Raw genomic sequence first — 19172 nt, forward strand, 5'->3', positions numbered from 1 at the left:
CTAAAGAGTGGAAGGAGGGCAAGATTGTGCCACTTCATAAAGGAGGTGATCGAACTCAAGCATCAAACTATAGGGCTATCTCTGTGTCAGGTGTTGTGGTTTAGTTGTTGGAGAAGCTTATGAGAACTTGGATCCAGAGTTAGGTTGACAACAATGGTATAATCTTTGATGGACAGCATGGCTTTGCTAAAGGGAGGTCATGTTTTAATAATCTACTTACTTATTACAATAAAGTGACTGCTTCCTTGGACAGAGGAGAAGGATACACAGTAATGTACTTTGATTTCACAAAGGCTTTTGATAGAGTTCCTTATGATAAGTTGACAGTGAAACTAGAGCAGATGGGATTGGATATTAGATTAGTGCATTGGATTAGAGACTGGCTATCTGATAGGTATCAACAAGTTGTGTATGAGGGGTGCGATATCCAGGAAAAGGAAAGTCACTAGTGGAGTGCCTCAGGGGTCTGTTTTAGGGCCATTACTATTTAAGTTGTATATTAATGATATTGGTGAATATTTGGATGGAGATATTCAGTTGTTTGCAGATGATGCAAAGTTGGGATGAACCATAAAGAGTAGTGAAGATGTTGTGCCCTTGGAAGAAGACTTGAATAAATTGTGTGATTGGGTAAGCAAATGGGGATGTGAGTTCAGTGTTGCAAAATGTAAGGTTTTAAATTTGGAAAACAAAGATGGGATGCAGAATTTATGCTTAGTGGGAATATATTGTTGGAGGTAGAGGAAATAAGAGATCTTGGGGGGGGGGATAGTGGATAAGGATCTAAAATTTAGGAGACACATCGCAAAAATTGTGAAGACAACACAAAGACTTTTGGGAATGATGTGGAGGACACTGACATGTAGAAGTAGGGATCTTGTGTTCCATTGTATAACTCTTTGATTAGGCCACACATGGACTATTGTTGCCAGATTTGGTCACAATAATAATAATAATAATAATTAGTAATGGGAATATTTTATTATGATGTTTAGAGTTATTTGCAAAGTTAAAAAATTTAATTAAAGGCAATCAGTCACTAGTGTTATCTTTTTTTTTTACTTTATTTCTTACTTCTAATCAGATCAATATTAAATACATATAAAATATTTATGTTAGCTCTGTGATTGATGTCACACAACTTATTTGGTGATGGTAATAATACACACACTTAGAATCCTATCTAGTAAAGTCGGCATCCTGTTGATCTCGCATGCACTAAGTCCCCGGATCGAGTCCTGCCCTAGGCTTGTGAATCGTGATTTCCGACTGTTGACTGGGGAGGCTACTGCCGTGTGTGGGAACACGGTTCTGAGTTGGGGTGACCTGGCTGACTTCCCATTGACACCAGAAGGTAAAGAGTGAACTAAAATCTTTTAACTTTTTTGCTTAAATGATCAGTATGGTGACTCATATGGGTGCCACATACTTTTCAAAAGAAGGCAAATTTTGCAACCATGCAAATTTCTGCCTACACTTACAGCAAAAAATTAGAGAGAACATTGATAGTAGGGAATTATGTCTGCCCAAGGTGTAGATACAAGGAGAAAAAGGTTGCAGTAGTTTTGAATCTGTATGGCCAAGTGGAGGTTGATAGAGGAGATATTCTTTGCATTATGTGAGATACTGAGACAAGGAGTGATGAAAGTTTCGTCCACCTTTACCACGAGTTGCCTCGATCCTGAAGATACTTCAGGTGCAAACTTTGTTTGCTTACACTTGGATAAAGGATTAAACTAAATTTATTATGTTGAATAAGTGAGGTTTAAAAATGGATGAATGTGGAGCATTTCCATGCACCACATGAGCATGGAATCTGGAAGTAGATGGTGCTTTGGAGGCAGCAAGATAAATAATGGTATTAATCAGTTACGTGAAAAGTATAAAAACAAGCCAGGATTGTGACTAATTAGTACAGACAACAAAATTGCAGTGTGAGCAGAAATTAGTGAATCTGGTGAACTGAAATCCTACAGAGTTTTTCAGATATCTATCAAGTGGAGAGAAGAATGATAATGGTAAGATGATGCTAATGAACGAGAATGGTAACTGCTGCAGAAGACATTATAGAGGTATTCAGTAATCAATTGATACGGGTGTTTCATCCTGATCAGGGTGAAATCATGAGGAACGGAAAAAAAGTGTAGAGGACATAATAGTGAGTGGGCAGGAGATATTTGAGGAAATAAATAACCTTGATGTTAATAAGGTTGATAGAATTTGATTACATATCACCATAAGTCTTAAGGGAATGTTCCAAAGAATGGGCACTAGCATTGGCATCAGTGGTGGCCTGTGAATATTTTAAGTGGGGATGCTGCATATAAAAATAAGAAAAAATAATTCATTTTTTCCTAATAAGTAACCAATTTATTAAAAAGTAAATTTTGATATTAGAAAAATTGGTTTATTTTAAATATTTCACCCTCATACACACCCACCAATAATAAGTTTCATACAGAGAAACTGACGCACGCAATCATACAATATATCTATAATGACACTGCTCATTGAGCAGTGTCGATGTTGACATTCCTGCGTTAGATCACAGTGCATTTGTTTCGTGTAACAATAATCGAGAAAATATAATTCTTTTCGTATATTTTCAACAGTGACACTCGTCATAATTCAGTCTTGTATATATGATAAATAAATAATTATGATGTTATTTTCATGACATAAAATAAGATTTACCAAAAATATATAACCTTACCATGAACACACAAGAATAATAAAAGTTTTGTATCTCACAGAAATAATGTGCGTAAGCATAAAATTTATCTGTAGCGACACTGCTCAACGAGCAGTGTCAGATTCACTTGTTACGTGCAGTGACAAGTGCAAACGAACATCTGCGAGTCTAGCCGGAACTGACTGAATGTGATAATTCCGACGCTGCATTAGAACACAGTTCATTTGTTTTGTAATCTAAAGCATCAATCGAACAATTCCAATTATTAACTATTCAATCAATGTTGAAACATAATCTGTGACCTTTAACATGTTGTATTGCATTTATATAATGTTGTAAGCATTGTTATTATTTATAAACACAAACAAAATTTAATTCTTTCGCTTTTTCCTTCCGGGTGCTTCAGTGTTGCAGTGCTTATGTACAAGCCACCACTGATTGGTATGCCTCTTTAATAAAAGAGCGTACAACAGCGCAAGTTCTAAGGGAGTGGATAGAAGGTAAAATTGTTCCCTGCATAACAGTGGTGATAAAGCTATCACTACAAATTATAGGCCAATCTGTATATTTGAAGTGGTAGTGAATGTAGTAGAGAGATGGGTGATAACTATTATTATTATTATTATTATTACGGGTATCTCCATGGAGTTAGTAGACTCATCGCGGGAGACCCAAACTAGCAAAACAATATCTGTCATATCTCTTTTTGAATTCATTTACAGACAAAGAGCTCACAACTAAGTCAGGCAATGAATTCCACTCATTCACCACTCTCCAGGCAAAAAACATTATTCTGACACCCTTGTTAACCACACTCTTCTTTAATTTCCAGGGATGACCTCTTGTTCCTCTGTCACTATCACACAGCTGAAACATTTCCCCTGCATCAATCCTATAAAAACCTTTCAGTAATTTAAATGTTTCTATCATATCCCCTCTTCTCCGCCTATCAACCACCCTCTGCAATCCACAAGCTCTCAATCTATCAATGTAGGGCATTTTTTACATCATTCACCAACTTGGTCACTCTTCTCTGAACCCTCTCCATGGCCTCCTCATCTCCAAGGAATCCAGGTGACCAGACCTGAGCACAGTAATCCAAATGTGGAAGTATCACCCCTTTGTAATGGGGATTAATAACCTCTTTATCTATGGATCTGAGTGTGTTCCTCAATTGCCAAGTAATCCTATGTGCAATCTTGAACACCTTAGCAATGTGTCCTCTGAACTTCATCTCCCTATCTACCAACACCCCTAAGTCCCTGGCCTCATCAATCTCTTGGAGTACTGTTCTATCAATGTAGTACACAGCTGGTAATCTTTTAATCCCAAAATGCATGACTTTACACTTTTCCATATTGAACTGACAACCATTATCTTTTGCCCATTCTACCAGCTTATTTAAATCATCCTGCAAACTTTCAACATCAGCTTGATTTTTTATTGCGCTACCCAACTTTGCATCATCAGCAGACAACTGAATATCTCCCTGTAAGCCATTTCCTATATCGTTTATATACAAATTAAACAACAGTGACCCAAGCACAGAGTCCTAAGGCACACTACTGGTCACCTGCCTCATCCTGGTCTTGGCTCCTCCATACACCACCCTCTGGTATCTCTCCCTGAGCCATTCTCCTATCCATATCACAAATTTAGTATCCATTCCCATCTGCTCCAATTTGCGTAACAGTGTTCCATGGGGTATCCTGTCAAAAGCCTTAGCAAAATTCAGAAGTACCACTGTGTAGCCAGTTCCTTTGTCCAATTCAGATGTCATTCTATTATGAAAAGTTAATAGTTGCTAAGGCAGGATCTAACCTTTAACAAAATCATGTTGGCCTCTATAGAGTATCATATCCTGATCCACCCATTCTTGAATTTTGTCTTTAACCAACTTTTCCAATACTTTTACCACTACTCCTGAGATGGTGATTGGTCTGTAATTAACTACTGCAGTTTTAGAGCCACCCTTATGCAAAGGAACCACTTTGCCTAACTTCCACTCCCTAGGGACCATACCAGAGTTCAAACTTAAATTAAATATCCAAGTAAGAGGGGTTGACAATTCATTTGCACATTCACGCAACATCCGAGCTGATATTCCATCTAAGCCTACAGCAGTGTTTGCATTTAAATTTTGCAATATATTAAATACCTCTGATTTCTTAACTTCAATTCTCACATTAGTTATTGCTACAGGTACAGAGATATCCTCACTTGAGTGATAGACTTTTGAAAAGTGATCACTCAGTAAATCGACTATTACATCTGATTTTGTCACCTCAATACCATCAGCACTCACTAAAGTTATCCTTCCAAAATCATTCTTCCTTTTACTTGCTACATAGTGGAAGAACTCTTTGGAATTACCTCTGATCTCTTTGGCTAAGGTCTTTTCATAATCTGATTTATATTTTCTTACTATGCTGGTAACCTTTCTAGCTTGAGCCTTGTACTGCCTCATGGGTGTACTGATCGCCTTTCTCCCTGTAAATTCTCCATAAAATTTTCTTTTTTTGCAGATCAAGCGTGATACTACTGCTCATCCATCTAACACCTGCCTTGTTTGACTTCCTGACCATGGGTACACAATCTGATATTGCTTTCCTCAGATACCCGCTGATTTTATCCCATGCACTGCTAACATCTTTCCCCTGCAATATGTTCTGCCATGGGATGGCTGCAAGCTCACTCCGAAGCTTGTTATAATTGCCTAACCTGTTGTTCTGTATATATCCCCTTCTTAACAGAAAAATCCACAGATTTTGTAACCTCCCATTGAAGTTTACAAAATCTGTGGATTTTTCACCAATTGGATTGATCGCTTTCACCAATTGGAGGTAACGAGGACACCTTACTTATGCATATAACCTCTGAACCAATAACCAAGTCCAACACTCTCACACCACGTGTCCTTTCAGTTATGTGCTGTTTCAAGTAGTTATCTCGTAGAAGATGTATGAACTCCATTTCGTTTTTGCTACGTGATATTTCCTCCTTTCAATTGATATCACCATTATTAAAATCCCCCATAATGATCACTAAACCTGCACTCATTGCACTAATTTGCTGATGCATGAATTCAATATCTCCCCCTGTACTCCCTGGCCTATAGCAGCATCCAACTGTATATTTGGTTGCATTGGTCACTATTTTGCACCAGACCGCCTGAAATGAACTCTCATTCACATGTCTATCATCTTGATATACTACTTTCTCTGGCTGCAACACATCAGCTATCATCCACAGTACTCCTCCCCTTGTTCTATCTTCTCTATCCTCCCTGAAAATACTGTACCCATCACATTCAATTCCAGTGACCACATCTTCTGCTGACAGCCAAGTTTCACTAATGCCTACAAATTTTTGTGAGATTGCACTGACCAAAAATTCTCTCTTATTTTGAATGCTTCTTGTATTTGTATACAAAAATTGCAAATTCCTTCTAGTTCTTGTACCGGCTTTAGAACTGATATATAAGTCACTAATTTCAGTAGTCCCATGCCGATTTTTATCCCCTCTCTTCTGCAATTTATTCTGCGTATAAGGATCAATAAATATACAATCAGTGCTAAAGTTTCTCTCTCTCTTACACTCAACCTTTTCAATATTAGTTTCCCTGCCCAGTTACTTTAACTTGTTCAGAAAACAGTAACTTCTTCAATCGTTTATGTCCTTCCATGTTCAGATGCAGTCCATCTCTAGCATACAACTATCTTTTTCCTTCAAACACACTCCAAACATCAACAAATTCCAGATCTCTTTTTTTGCAAATTCTTGCAATCATATCATTCATTATCATTGCTCGTCTACTTAACTCGTAATTGTCAAAACGTGGCAGCACACACACAGACACACACTATCCTCCCATTGACACTTTTCCTCTTCACAATATCTAACAATGTTCTTAAATCTTTTCCTACCCGATTTATACCACCACTCAGGTCGTTTGTACCCACCATAACTATCATTTTGTCTGCTTCATGCCCTCTCTTTATTGCTAAAGCCACTCTTTCTATTGTCCCACCAACCAAGCACTCCTCAGGCATGCTGCTCTCCATACCCTTAATCATAGAATCACCATATATCTTACCACTCTTAACTTCATTCAAGTCCACACCAGCATCACTTATTGACTCATTTTCTACGCTATTAAGCATGACTCTCTCCCAGTTTCATTACGCAATGCCCTTTTACTTATCCCCCCCCCCCCCACTCTCATACATCTCATTTCTTCTAGGCCACTTGCGGTTTTATTTTGTTGACTTACAATCACTCCCATACTATTTATTACTGCATTATCCAGCAAAGACTCACCCATACATAATCCTGTTCTAGTTTCTTCAGCTAAAGTAATCTCTATAGTCCTAATTTCTCTGTTTAACACATTAAACTCAGTTTTAACTTCCAGTATCTCCTTACTGAGCACTTCCAATTCCTCATGCAGAAGATGAAGCTTATTTTTCATTTTCATGAACTCCCACTGAAGTTCTTCCGCTACTGTCCCAATGTCAGCTTCCATTTCTAAATGCTCTAGCCTATCCTGACACTTCTGACATACGTCGAAATTTTTCGTTCTTCTCATTTAGCCAGAACAACCACATATCCTGAACATTCTTCGGTGCGTACATGTAGCAGTTTCCGCAATGCATCATTGCGAAAATCTGAATGCTAAGCCACCTTTCGTGTAAAATTAGAAGTCCTGCGCGCCGCTGAAGTACGTTTCTTGTTTGATGCCATCTTTACACGTTGAAGTAGTGAACACAATACCTACAACACAGTTCCAAACAATAACACCACTGAAGGATACTTGTATCTAACTGATGCATAACTGCAGCACAATTTGAGACAAAAAGCCACACTATATTTAAATTTAAAAACATGTTTTCTAGATTAACTAAACATGACCATCACATTTACCAAGGACACTAGTGCATTTGTTGATAACTGCAGTATTCTCTATGGTTGTCAATGAGTTTTTTAAAGGGAGATTCTGTTTTTCTAACTTATGTACTACACTTGAGCCCAAAACCTAAGGATAAACACTATTTCTGAAGACTACAGTTGCAAATTGAAAATGAATCAGCTTGTAATAATTTGTATAACTGATGATTTTGAGAAGAAACTCGGTACACATTCAGGTTTTTGAATTGTACGCAAAGGTGGTTACATGGTAGCACTTAGCAGGAAAAAAGGAAAAAAGCTGGGCTAAGTGAATTGTGTTTGAAGAAAGTTCTTTTCATGCAGGAATAAAGATGCAAACTTGGATGTTTTGTAATGTCTCAAAGACATCATGATTTCATGCATGAAAGAATTATTGGAAAGCTTAAAGAAGGCCACAAAATTACTGATATTCCCAGAGAGTGTGTGGAATCTCAAATAACATTGTATCCAAATGTCTGGAACACATGAAATGCATTCCAGAAATTTGCTACAAGGATGCCCACTCTCTACCATGGAACATGAAGACAAATTTTTAGTTATAACAGCAAAATGTAATCGATGCACCACAGCAGGTCAGCTTGCAAGTCAGCTCCATTCAAGCACAGGTTTGATGATATTTCGACAAACTGTGACAAGTAAGCCTATATGCCATAAGGCCTGTAGTCTGCATCCCTTTATCCATAGCTCATCGTAGAGCATGTTTTCAGTGGTGTTGAATTGAACAGCATGCCAAAGAACTCATTTACTCTTTATAGATGAGAGTCATTTTAGTCTTTCCTCCATTTCTAGACAGCACTTGATCTGGCGTGAAAGTGGTACTGCTTACCATCTCGAGAATGTTCTTGAAAGAGATAGTTATGGCTTTGCTGGAGTCATGGTGTGGGAGACATTATGCTTAATGGATGCATTGAGCTACAAGTGTTGGGAAAAAGGACTATCACTGGTGAACGATGTTGCAACAAAGTTGTTTCAAAATCATGTTTGATTGTTCTGTGGTGCTGTAAGAGAAGAATTCATTTCTATGGATGACAATGCCTCATCACATTGTACACGAGCAGTGTAGATTCTTTTGGAGACTGAGAATATTAAACACATTGTGTGGCCTGCACATTTTCTACATCTCAACTTCATAGAATACTTTTGGAACACAATAGGAAGATGCACTGTTTGAAATTCCCACACAGAAAACAAACTAGGCCTTATCATTGATCAGGAGGAGGAGCCAGTTCACCTCAAGAAATCCTGAATCACTTAGTACTAAGCATTGTACGACATTGTGAGAGCTGCATTGCATTTCTGGATGGACATATTCCATAGTGAAATGTCTCTCTGCATAATTTTCTGTAAGCACTGTACATTAATTCCTTAATTATTTCCTTAAGAAATTTGTGACTTTTGCTAAAAATGTATTACAATTTAATTTGTATAGCACATTTTTTGTGCAGTATAATTTATTTATATCCTGGCAATATTTTTATGTCCACATTTAGCTGTAGTCATGAAAAGGTTTTCATATAGTAAAAATGTTTGTCATCCATAGCTTCTGGACACTAGTGTATAGCAAGTGTCAGTTCAGTGTAGCAAAGTGTAAGGTTTGATATTTGGTAAGCAACGATGGGATTCAAACTACATACTTGGTGGGGAAACTTTAAAGAAAATAGAGAAGATGAGAGATCTGGGAGTTGTGGTTGACAAGGACCTGAAATTCAGGGGGTCACACCAGATAATGGCAATTATGCAGATGAACTTGCCAAGCAGAAATAAAGAGGTTATGATGGCATTGTATAAGTCCTTGATCAGGCCTTGTTGTGATTAGTGTGTACAGATTTGGTTGCTGGGATTTTATGGTGACAAGGATATGTTGGAAAGGGTTCAGAGAAGATTCATAAAAGTGGTCGGTCGTCTTTGGAATGTAGAGTATGAGGACAGATTGAGAGAATGTAAGTTGCAAAGCCTCATGAATAGGAGGAGGATATCACTTAGAGATATATAACTTAGTGAGGGGTTGTTATTAGGTTGAAATGGAAGAGATATTTCATAGAATGAGAGAGAGGGGGGAGGGTAGAACAAGAGGCCACTCCTAGAAACTGTATAAGGAGGGTGCAGCAGAGGAGTGAGGAGGAGGTTCTTTACATGGAGAGTGGTTGGTAAGTAGAATTCATTGTCTAAGTGTGTTGTGAATGTACACATATTGAAGTAGTTTACAGCATGGTTAGTTGAGCTTTGTGTGTGATTGTGTGTATTTCCTATTATGAATCTCTGACTCGAGATGGAGGTTAGATATTAATAATAATAATAATAACAATAATAATAATAATGCAATAAATTTATCTCACTTATCCTTTCTTTCATGCTTACACGGTGATCAGAATACACAATACCCTCAAGGAAAAAATTAAATTTTGTTTGTGTTTATAAATAATAACAATGCTTACAACATTATATAAATGCAATACAACATGTTAAAGATACAGATTATGTTTCAACATTAATTGAATAGTTAATAATCTCCATAAAAAATTACGGAGACAACCTCTCTCCCTTTCTATGAAAAATCCTTCCATGTCAACTTAATAATCCCTGACTAACTTATATGTCTCAGTAATATTCCCCCCCCCCCCTCTTCTCATCCTCCTATTCACAGGGCTTTGCAATTTACATTCTGTCATCAATTCTGTCTGTCTCTCCTCATACTCCACATTCCAAAGACCACTTGCCATATTTGTAAATCTTCTCTGAACTTATTCTAACATATCCTCATCAAAATTAAAAATCCAGTGACCAAATTTGTGCACAGTTATCCACACAAAGCCTGATTCAGGCCTTATATAATGCCATTGTAACCTCTTTATTTCTGCATATCAGGTCCACCACATCATTCCATTATCCGATGTGACAACTTCACAACTTCTGCAATGTGGCCCCATAATTTCAGGTCCTTGTCTACTACCACTCTCAGATCTCTCATCTCCTCTACTACCTTTAAAGTTTACCCATCATGTGTACAGTTTGCATCATACCATTATTTACCAACATTTTGTAACATTGAACTGATAGTTCCACTTACTTGCCCAATCATGCAATTTGTTCAAGTCCTCCTATAAGGCCTTAACATTTGCTTGACTCTGTATAATGTTGATCTTTATTTTAAACATATATCATAAGAGATTACTATAACTTATATATCGTGTCCAATTATGATTCTAATATATTACGATAACTGCACTGTTATGTGAGCCCTTATAGATCATACAATCACTGAATTTTGCAGTGACTGTATCACATAAATTTAATTTTCTAGTAACCAGTATGGCTACAGTCCTTAGTTATACAATTAAAAAAATTTTAAAAATAAAATAAAATATTGTATTAACTCACTAACTTATTTTAAGCATTTATATAGACTATGAAAACTAACTAATAATGTATTTTACCCTATTTGTGTATATAAGGAAGTTATTTTTATTTGTTTATGACAAACAGTCAGCCCAAAATACTAGCTGTGGTGGTGGGCAGTAGATGTCACTGATGTAGAGAGATTCGGTGTAGTGGTGGAGATGGAGAGTTGAACAATAGGTGTCCTCCTGTGATGAGTCTTCGGACTCCTTGGAGGTGTCATGAATAATAATAAAATAAATGTAAAAACCAACAGAAATGTTGATAGTGTACTTGAATTGTATATTTATAAATATTATGTATATGTGATGAGAATAATAATGATAAACATTGTCAAAAATAAAAATAAAATAAAATAATAATAAAAAAAAAATTGGGAAGTTTAATGCATCTGCATTTGTTTAAGTTAGGTTGATTTGTGAATGCCACTGCAGATTCTAAAAACAGTCTTTATTATTATTATTATTATTATTCAGGCCTCCAAGGAGTCAAAAGACTCATCGAGGGAGGTCCTTCCTAAGACAAAGTCTGTCAAGACTCATCGAGGGGAGGTCCCCTCCTGAAAAACACAAAGTCTATCATACCACTCATTAAACTCACTGACCGTTCTCGCTCCCACCACTCCATCAGGCAATGCATTCCACGACTCAACCACCCTCCACACAAAGAAACCATTCCTCACCCTCTTGCTCACAGTTTCCTTTCGTAACTTCCAGGGATGGCCTCTTGTCATCACTCCTTCCCACTGTTCAATCAAGCGAAAGAACTCCCCAGTGTCAACCCTGTAACCACCTCTCAACAGTTTAAAAGTCTCAATCATATCACCTTTCCTTCTTCTATCCACCAAACTCTGCAGTCCACATTCTCTCAGCCGATCCTCATAACTATCCTTGTACAGTCCTGAAACCATCTTTGTCATCCGTCTTTATATCCTTTCCACAGTTAATTTATCCCCTTCAAATCCTGGGGACCAAATCTGAGAACAATAGTCCAAGTGTGGTCTGATCAGAGACTTATACAACGGAATGATAACCCTCTTATCTCTGCAGGTCAGTGTCCTTCTCATAATAGCAGCAATCCTCTGTGTTACCTTCACCACCTTTGCAATATGTCCCCTAAACTTCAGGTTTCTATCAATCATCAACCCCAGATCTCTTGTCTCCCCTACTTCCTCCAGTATAACTCCTCCCATAGAGTATGCAGCATCCCATCGATGTTTCTCAAACCTCAAGACCTTACATTTTGCTGCATTAAACTGATACCCCCATTCATTTGCCCATCTATCTAGCTTATTTAAATCCTTTTGCAGGGCTACCACATCTGCACTATTACTAATAATCCTTCCCAGCTTCGCATCATCCGCAAACAACTGAATATCCCCCTGCAATCCACTGGCTATGTCATTGATATAGAGGTTAAACAATATAGGTCCTAGTACTGAGTCCTGTGGGACACCACTTGTAACCCTCTGCCTCCTGGAAACTGCTCCACCATACACAACTCTATGATACCTATCAGACAGCCAATCCTGAATCCAGTTGACCAATCTGACATCCAGACCCATGTGCTGCAACTTAAATATCAGCTTATCATGTGGCACCCTGTCAAATGCCTTCGCCAAGTCTAAGAAAATTGCAGTATATGCCTTTCCCTCATCTAATGTTCTTGTAACTTTATTATAAAAGGCTAGCATATTGCTAAAACAAGAGCGCCCTTTCACAAATCCATGTTGATTCTCACAGATAACATTACCCTCATCTGCCCAATGCTGTATACGGTCCCTCACTACTTTCTCCAAGATCTTAACAACTACTGATGACACACACAGACTGGCCTATAATTAGACACTTCCAGTCTGCTTCCACCCTTATGCAATGGCACTATTTTACCTTCCTTCCATTCCCTGGGCACCTTTGCCAAAGCCAGACTTTCATTGAAAAGCCACGTTAAAGGCAGTGTCAGTTCCCTAGCACATTCTCTCAAAACTTGTGGTGAAATACCATCCAGTCCGAAAGCTTTACTGACCTCCAGAGTACTCAGTATCTGAAACACACTCTCCTCCTGTACCGCCAGACCTCGAACCAGTCCTATCCCTATAGCATTAAAACTGACTCCTCCTGGATGAAATACTCCAATAAAGTGTTCATTGAACAATTCCACTATGTCCTCTGCATCAGTCACTCTATTCCCATTTTTATAACACAATATCTTTCTTCCACAGTCATTTCTCCTCCTACTGGCTACATAGTAAAAAATTCCCTAGGATTTTCTTTGGATCTTAGGGCCAATCTCCTCTCATATTCCAGTTTCGCTTTCCTTACCACACTAGTCACTCTTCTGGCCTGTGTCTTATATTCCTCAAGCATCTCTTCACCTGTCTCCTTATATCTCTTCCATAGCCTCTTTTTCGCATGCAATTCCTGTTTAATATTGTTTGTCATCCACTTTACTCCAAATTGCGTTCTCTTCTTCACTCGTGGTATACAACTTACCATTGCTGATAACAAATATTCTTTCACAATTTCCCACGCACTAGTGATATCCCGGCCTTCCAATTCCTCCCTCCATGAAACTTCCCGAAGTTGACATCTAAGACTATTATAATCACCTGCCTTATAATTCCACATAAGTTCCCGTCTCTTTGATACTCCTGCATGTCTATTCATTTTCCAAGTCAACACCATATGGTCACTTTCTTCAACTGGTGGGAGAGACATCAACTCAGTTATTATCAACGCTTCTGATGCTATAACCAAATCCAAAACTTTTGAACCTCTTGTTTCCTCTGTTACATGTTGCCTAAGACATTTGTCCCTCAAGAATTCTAGAAATTCCATTACCGTATTGCTACATGCATCTTCCTCTCTCCAATTTATACTACTGAAGTTAAAATTTCCCATAACAATCATTCTTCATGCACTTGCCAAACTTAGCTGTCTAAACATCTCCTGGTCCCCATCCTCTGTGCTCCTGGGTCTGTAGCAACATCCCACTTAATATCCTCTCTTGCCTACCTCTACCTCACACCATACCCTCTCAAAATCATTTGTCTCACTTCCTTCCAAATTCTCCACTCTTTGAGGACATACAGGGTGTTCGTGATAAATTTGACAGTTTCGTAAGGAAAAAGAAAATCTTCTTTGTATCTATTAAATTTAATGAATTGACAAAAAAACATTACAGGCAGAGTTAATTACAATACTATCAACAAGATTTACTCAAAATAACCACCATTAGCATCGATCACAGCTTCAATTCTGCTTCGGAACCTCGAACAAGCTGATGCTACAGTCTCCCTGGGAAGGGCCGCAAAAACTGTTTTAATTTTATCCATTAACTGGGCTTTTGTATTACTGGAAGTGCGATTGGTGTCTTTTTCAACTGCGCCCCATACAAAATAATCCATGGGGTTAAGGTCTGGGGAGTTTGGAGGCCAAACATTTGGACTGGTGAAGTCGTAGAAATTTTCAGACAACCATTTTTGACTTTTCCCAGAGGTGTGGCAAGGGGCCGAATCCTGCTGCCATACATACGGCCTACCATTGGCTACCCTTGTTATCCAGGGCTTGACTACAGTTAGCAACTTCACGAACAAAGCCCGAATTCCAATGCCAGGGTTCTTCAACACCTGTTCCTGCAGATTTGCGAGGAATTCTGCTGTACGAACGCAATCAGATCGTCTGCTAGGGATCTTTCTTCTTGCTACATCCTCGTTGTCACCATTGCAAGTCTCTAGTTCATGCCTGATTGTTTTTACTGTATTCAGGGAGCATTGGGCAGCAGTCGTAATATCCTTATTTTGATGGCGGGCACGAATCATCATGATACAAGTTATTCTCTTCCATGATTCAGGTGGGTTCCAGCTATCCATCCTTTCTGACATCTTGTATATGAATGAAGAAGGGTCCAAACTTTTAAATGAAGAGAAGTGTGTGTTAATACATGTAACTTACGGAAAAATATAATTAATTATAAATATGTCATATTTATCCCGAACACCCTGTAGATCATCACTTTTCATAAGCAGTAACCCACTACCACGCTTTCCTCTCCTATCCTGATGAAAAATGCTATACCCAGCGACTTCTATTCCTGTTATTAGATCCCCTTCTGTCAACCACGTCTCAGTGATCCCAATAATTTTTGGCCAGGCTGATGCTATCTGCGCCACCAATTCCTCTCCCTTATTCCAGATACTCCTGGCATTAGTATAAAGCATATAAATGCCATTGTCTCTATACCCAGCATTATCCCTTCTAGACTCCACTGGGCTCAGTGTTACCTGACATTGTCTCCCTTCTCCCAAGTATCCATTCCCACAAGAGGCCACCCCTGCTATCATCCTCCCTGGGACACACTAACTCGTTCAGAATAGCAATCTCTCCAGATGCCTACGTCTTTCCTCATTCAAATGTAAATGGTCTCTCGCATACAATTCCTCTATTTCCTCAAACGCATTCCAAGCATGCACATATACCAGTCCTCTCTTGTCACACATTCTCGCTATTATGCCATTCAATATCACCGCTCTTCTGCTCAGCTCATCATTACCATACCTAGGCAACACGCACACTATTTTTCCTCTCTCTGTCTTCTTCCGTACAGTCTCAAGCAAAAATCTCATATCTCTCGCTGCCCAACTTACATTACCACTCAAGTCATTCGTTCCTACCATCACAATCATCTCATGCACCCTTTCACCTCTCCTAATTGCCATAGCCACCCTTTCTATTGTTCCTCCTGGCAAACACTCCTCACGCATCCTATCTTGAACACCATGGATCATTGAGTCACCATACATTATACCTCTTACCATTCCCTCGCTCCTATTGTTTCCATTCTCTCCTCTTCTTTCATTCCCATACCTCTCTCTTCTACTGTTTCCATTCTCTCCTCTTCTAGCACTCCCATACATCTCTCTCATTCCCTCTCTCCTACTGTTTCCATTTTCTCCACTTCTAGCACTTCCATATCCCTCTCTCATTCTGTCTCTCCTACTTCTGTTTTCATCCTCTCATCTTCTAGCATTCCCATACCTCTCTCTCATTCCATCTCTCCTACTGTTTCCATTCTCTCCTCTTCTAGCACTTCCATATCTCTCTCTCATTCCGTCTCTCCTACTGTTTCCATCATCTCGTCTGCTAGCATTCCCATACCTCTCTCTCATTCCCTCTCTTTCCCTTTCCTTTTTAAATTTACTTTGGTGGAGCATGGTGATCCTGTGAGTTGTATCCAATACATGGTTTACAAGGCCAGAATTGACCATAGTTGTGATTGCTCATATAAGATTTTTATTCTAAAACGGTAGTGGCTAATCTGAAGTAAGCCAAATTGCGGGACGAGGGTACTTTGTAGTTGGAAGTTTTTTACTTAGTTATACTATTAATTAAAGATACAAAGAAATTATATACTTGGTTTAATCCTTTATCCTAGTGTAACCTAACAACCTACAGTATTATCAGGACTGGCACAACTTGTATATGGAAGCTAATAACTTCACATCACTTGCCTTAGTATCCCATAGTACAAAGCACAAACATTATACATACCCTTATGGGTATGTATAATGCTATGCATTATGGGAAGGGTCACTACAGGCAAGTGATATGAAGTTATGAACTTCTATATATGAGTTGCGCCAGTCCTGAAAATACTTCAGGTGCAAACTTTGGTGGAGTATATAATTTCTTGATATCTTTAATTTATATTATGACCACGTGAAAAAATTTCCAACAACTTATATTAGTTGCTTAGGTGGCACTTTTTAGAATTGTCTGTCATTGTCTAACCTTCCAATAACTTTCTCTAATCCAGAGTAATTTTATAATAAGGTGTAACACCTTTTGGCAACTCGTATATGTAAATATGACTTCTGCATTACTTCAACCTTAGTATCACCTCTGGGTGTGGCGCTCACTGAAGAGACCTCAATAAAGGTTGAAACTGGTCTGGGCAGTGATCCTTTCCATAATGCATAGCATTATACATGTCTGCAACAATATGTGCCTTGCATTATGGGATACTAAGGCAAGTAATGTGAAGTTATTAGCTTCTATATACAAGTTGCACCAGTCCTGAAAATACTTCAGATGCAAAGTTTGTTTGCTTACACTTGGATAAAGGATTAAACCAAGTATATAATTTCCTGGTATCTTTAAATTAGGGTACTTTGTATACTCCAGGCATAGAGAAAGCAGAGAGCTGATCTTCCCTTTGGTAAAACAGATAAGGGGAGCAAGTTTCCAGTGAGGCTTAAAAGCTGATTCGAGGTTGTAATTTATTAAAGATTTGGCTATTTTTTTGAATGTGTCCCGGACTGATTCTTTTTTAAATTCTCATTATTTTTAATTAATTAATTTTATATTAATCACTCTGCACTTCAAACATTTTTTATTTTTGTTAATATGTAGAAGTTTGATATTGTTTTATATGTGAATTTATCTTTATATTTTCTTTATTTGTTTGTGTAGTGAGGAAGATGGATTTAAATTATCTTCTAGAATATTTGCATCAGAATCTCTGTTAAATCAAGCTACAAAGGTAAAAGAAATTAAAATATGGTGTCTAAATATATCTGACTTTCATTTTTCCCATACTTAACTTTTTTTTAACTGTTTCTTGTTTCATAATCTGTCATACTATGATATTGCAGTTTTTTTTTTTTTTTTGTTTCAAAACAACTGAAAGCTTTTTTTTGGCTTCAGCTGTCTAAATTATTCACTTTTTTTTTACTATACTAGATACGTTTTAGAGTGAATTTATAAATTTGTAAAATAACATGTAACAGCACACAGAAAAGAATCCTACTTAATGAAATCGTCTGTAAGCTGACAGTAATCGCGAAGTTCATTTGTTGTCGTTGAGAGAATAAAGCAACACAAGCTGTATAAAAAGAGTGTGAGCAGGGGAATGAGAAGCAGGTTTTTTGCATGCAGAGTTGTGAATGATTAGAATGCTTGCCTGTGAGGAGTAGTGTCTGCACTGACTGAATGTGTCACACTGCACCTTAAACACTGAATGTGTTTAAGGTGCAATGTGATGAGCTGAGTCTTTGATAAAAGGACTTCTTAGATGTAAGAAAGTGACCTGCAGGCACATGAACAGTATAAAGCGCAGGCCAGAAGGGTAACGAGTGTGGTGAGAAAAGCAAAAATGGACTGTGAAAGGAAATTAGCTATGCAAGTTAAAGAGAATCCCAAACAGTTCTTTCAATATGCTGCAAGCAAAAAAAAAAACTGTTCACAGCAGAATAATTTTAAGGAATGCCGATGGTAAGGAGGTCACTGAAACAGTTGATATAGTGGAATTACTGAGCGAGCACTTTGCAAGAGTATATCATCCAGGTGGTGACATTGAAAGAATGAAGGAACCATTAGTTTATATGGGAATTGTGATGAATGAAGTGGAGGTGAATAGTCTATTACAGAACTTTAATGTGAATACATCTGTGGGATTGGATGGTATACCGGCACGGGTCTTACATGGAGCGGCTAAATAATTGTTAGTGCCCTTGACCTTATTGTTTAATCTGAGTCTCGGGTCTGGTTTAGTCCCGAAGGGGTGGAAAGAGGGGAAAATAGTTCCACTGCATAAAGGAGGAGTCAAGACAGACTACTATCGCAAATTACCGACCGATCAGCATATCTGGAATCGTTGTCAAGGTCTTGGAGAAAGTAGTCAAGGGAAAAGTACAGGAATGGATTGATGAAAATGAGATACTGTATGAGAGACAGCATGGTTTTGTGAAGGGTAGATCATGCCTCAGTAACTTGCTCAGGTTTTATAACACAGTGACGGCTGAACTGGATAAGGGTAATGGGTTTACAGTGATACTGCTGGACCTGGCTAAAGCCTTTGATAGGATACCACATGGAAGTCAAATCTGTAAACTGCAACATATGGAAATGGATATAGGGTTGGTGAGATGGATAGGAGGATGGTTGATGGAGAGATACCAGAGAGTAGTTTACTCAGGAGTAGAGTCCAAAAGACGGCCTGTGACGAGTGGTGTGCTGCAGGGTTCTTTTCTTGGACCACTGCTGTTTAATTTGTTCATTAACAATATAGGGAAGGATCTGAGAGAAACAGTTCATTTGTTTGCTGATGATGCAAAGTTGGGTAGAGCAATAGTGAATGC

At 38.2% G+C, this 19172-nt stretch overlaps 1 protein-coding gene across 8 annotated transcripts in view; it reads left to right on the forward strand.

Moving 5' to 3' along the window:
• Positions 1-19172, forward strand: part of LOC150095182 (aminopeptidase O-like) — a 727093-nt gene that overhangs the window by 237073 nt on the left and 470848 nt on the right. For all 8 annotated transcript variants that reach the window (XR_016550145.1, XM_090411274.1, XM_090411273.1 and 5 more), the window contains one exon: positions 17506-17575. Coding sequence is in view for 7 of the 8 variants with exons in the window: in XM_090411274.1 (XP_090267400.1) it covers positions 17506-17575 (70 nt within the window). In the remaining variant the exon portion in view is untranslated. The remainder of the gene's footprint in view (positions 1-17505; positions 17576-19172) is intronic.

This window comes from Typopeltis vanoorti, chromosome 21 (genome assembly GCF_054136105.1).
Source record: "Typopeltis vanoorti isolate ZY-2024b chromosome 21, IOZ_Tvanoo_1.0, whole genome shotgun sequence".
Lineage (NCBI taxonomy): Eukaryota > Metazoa > Arthropoda > Arachnida > Uropygi > Thelyphonidae > Typopeltis > Typopeltis vanoorti.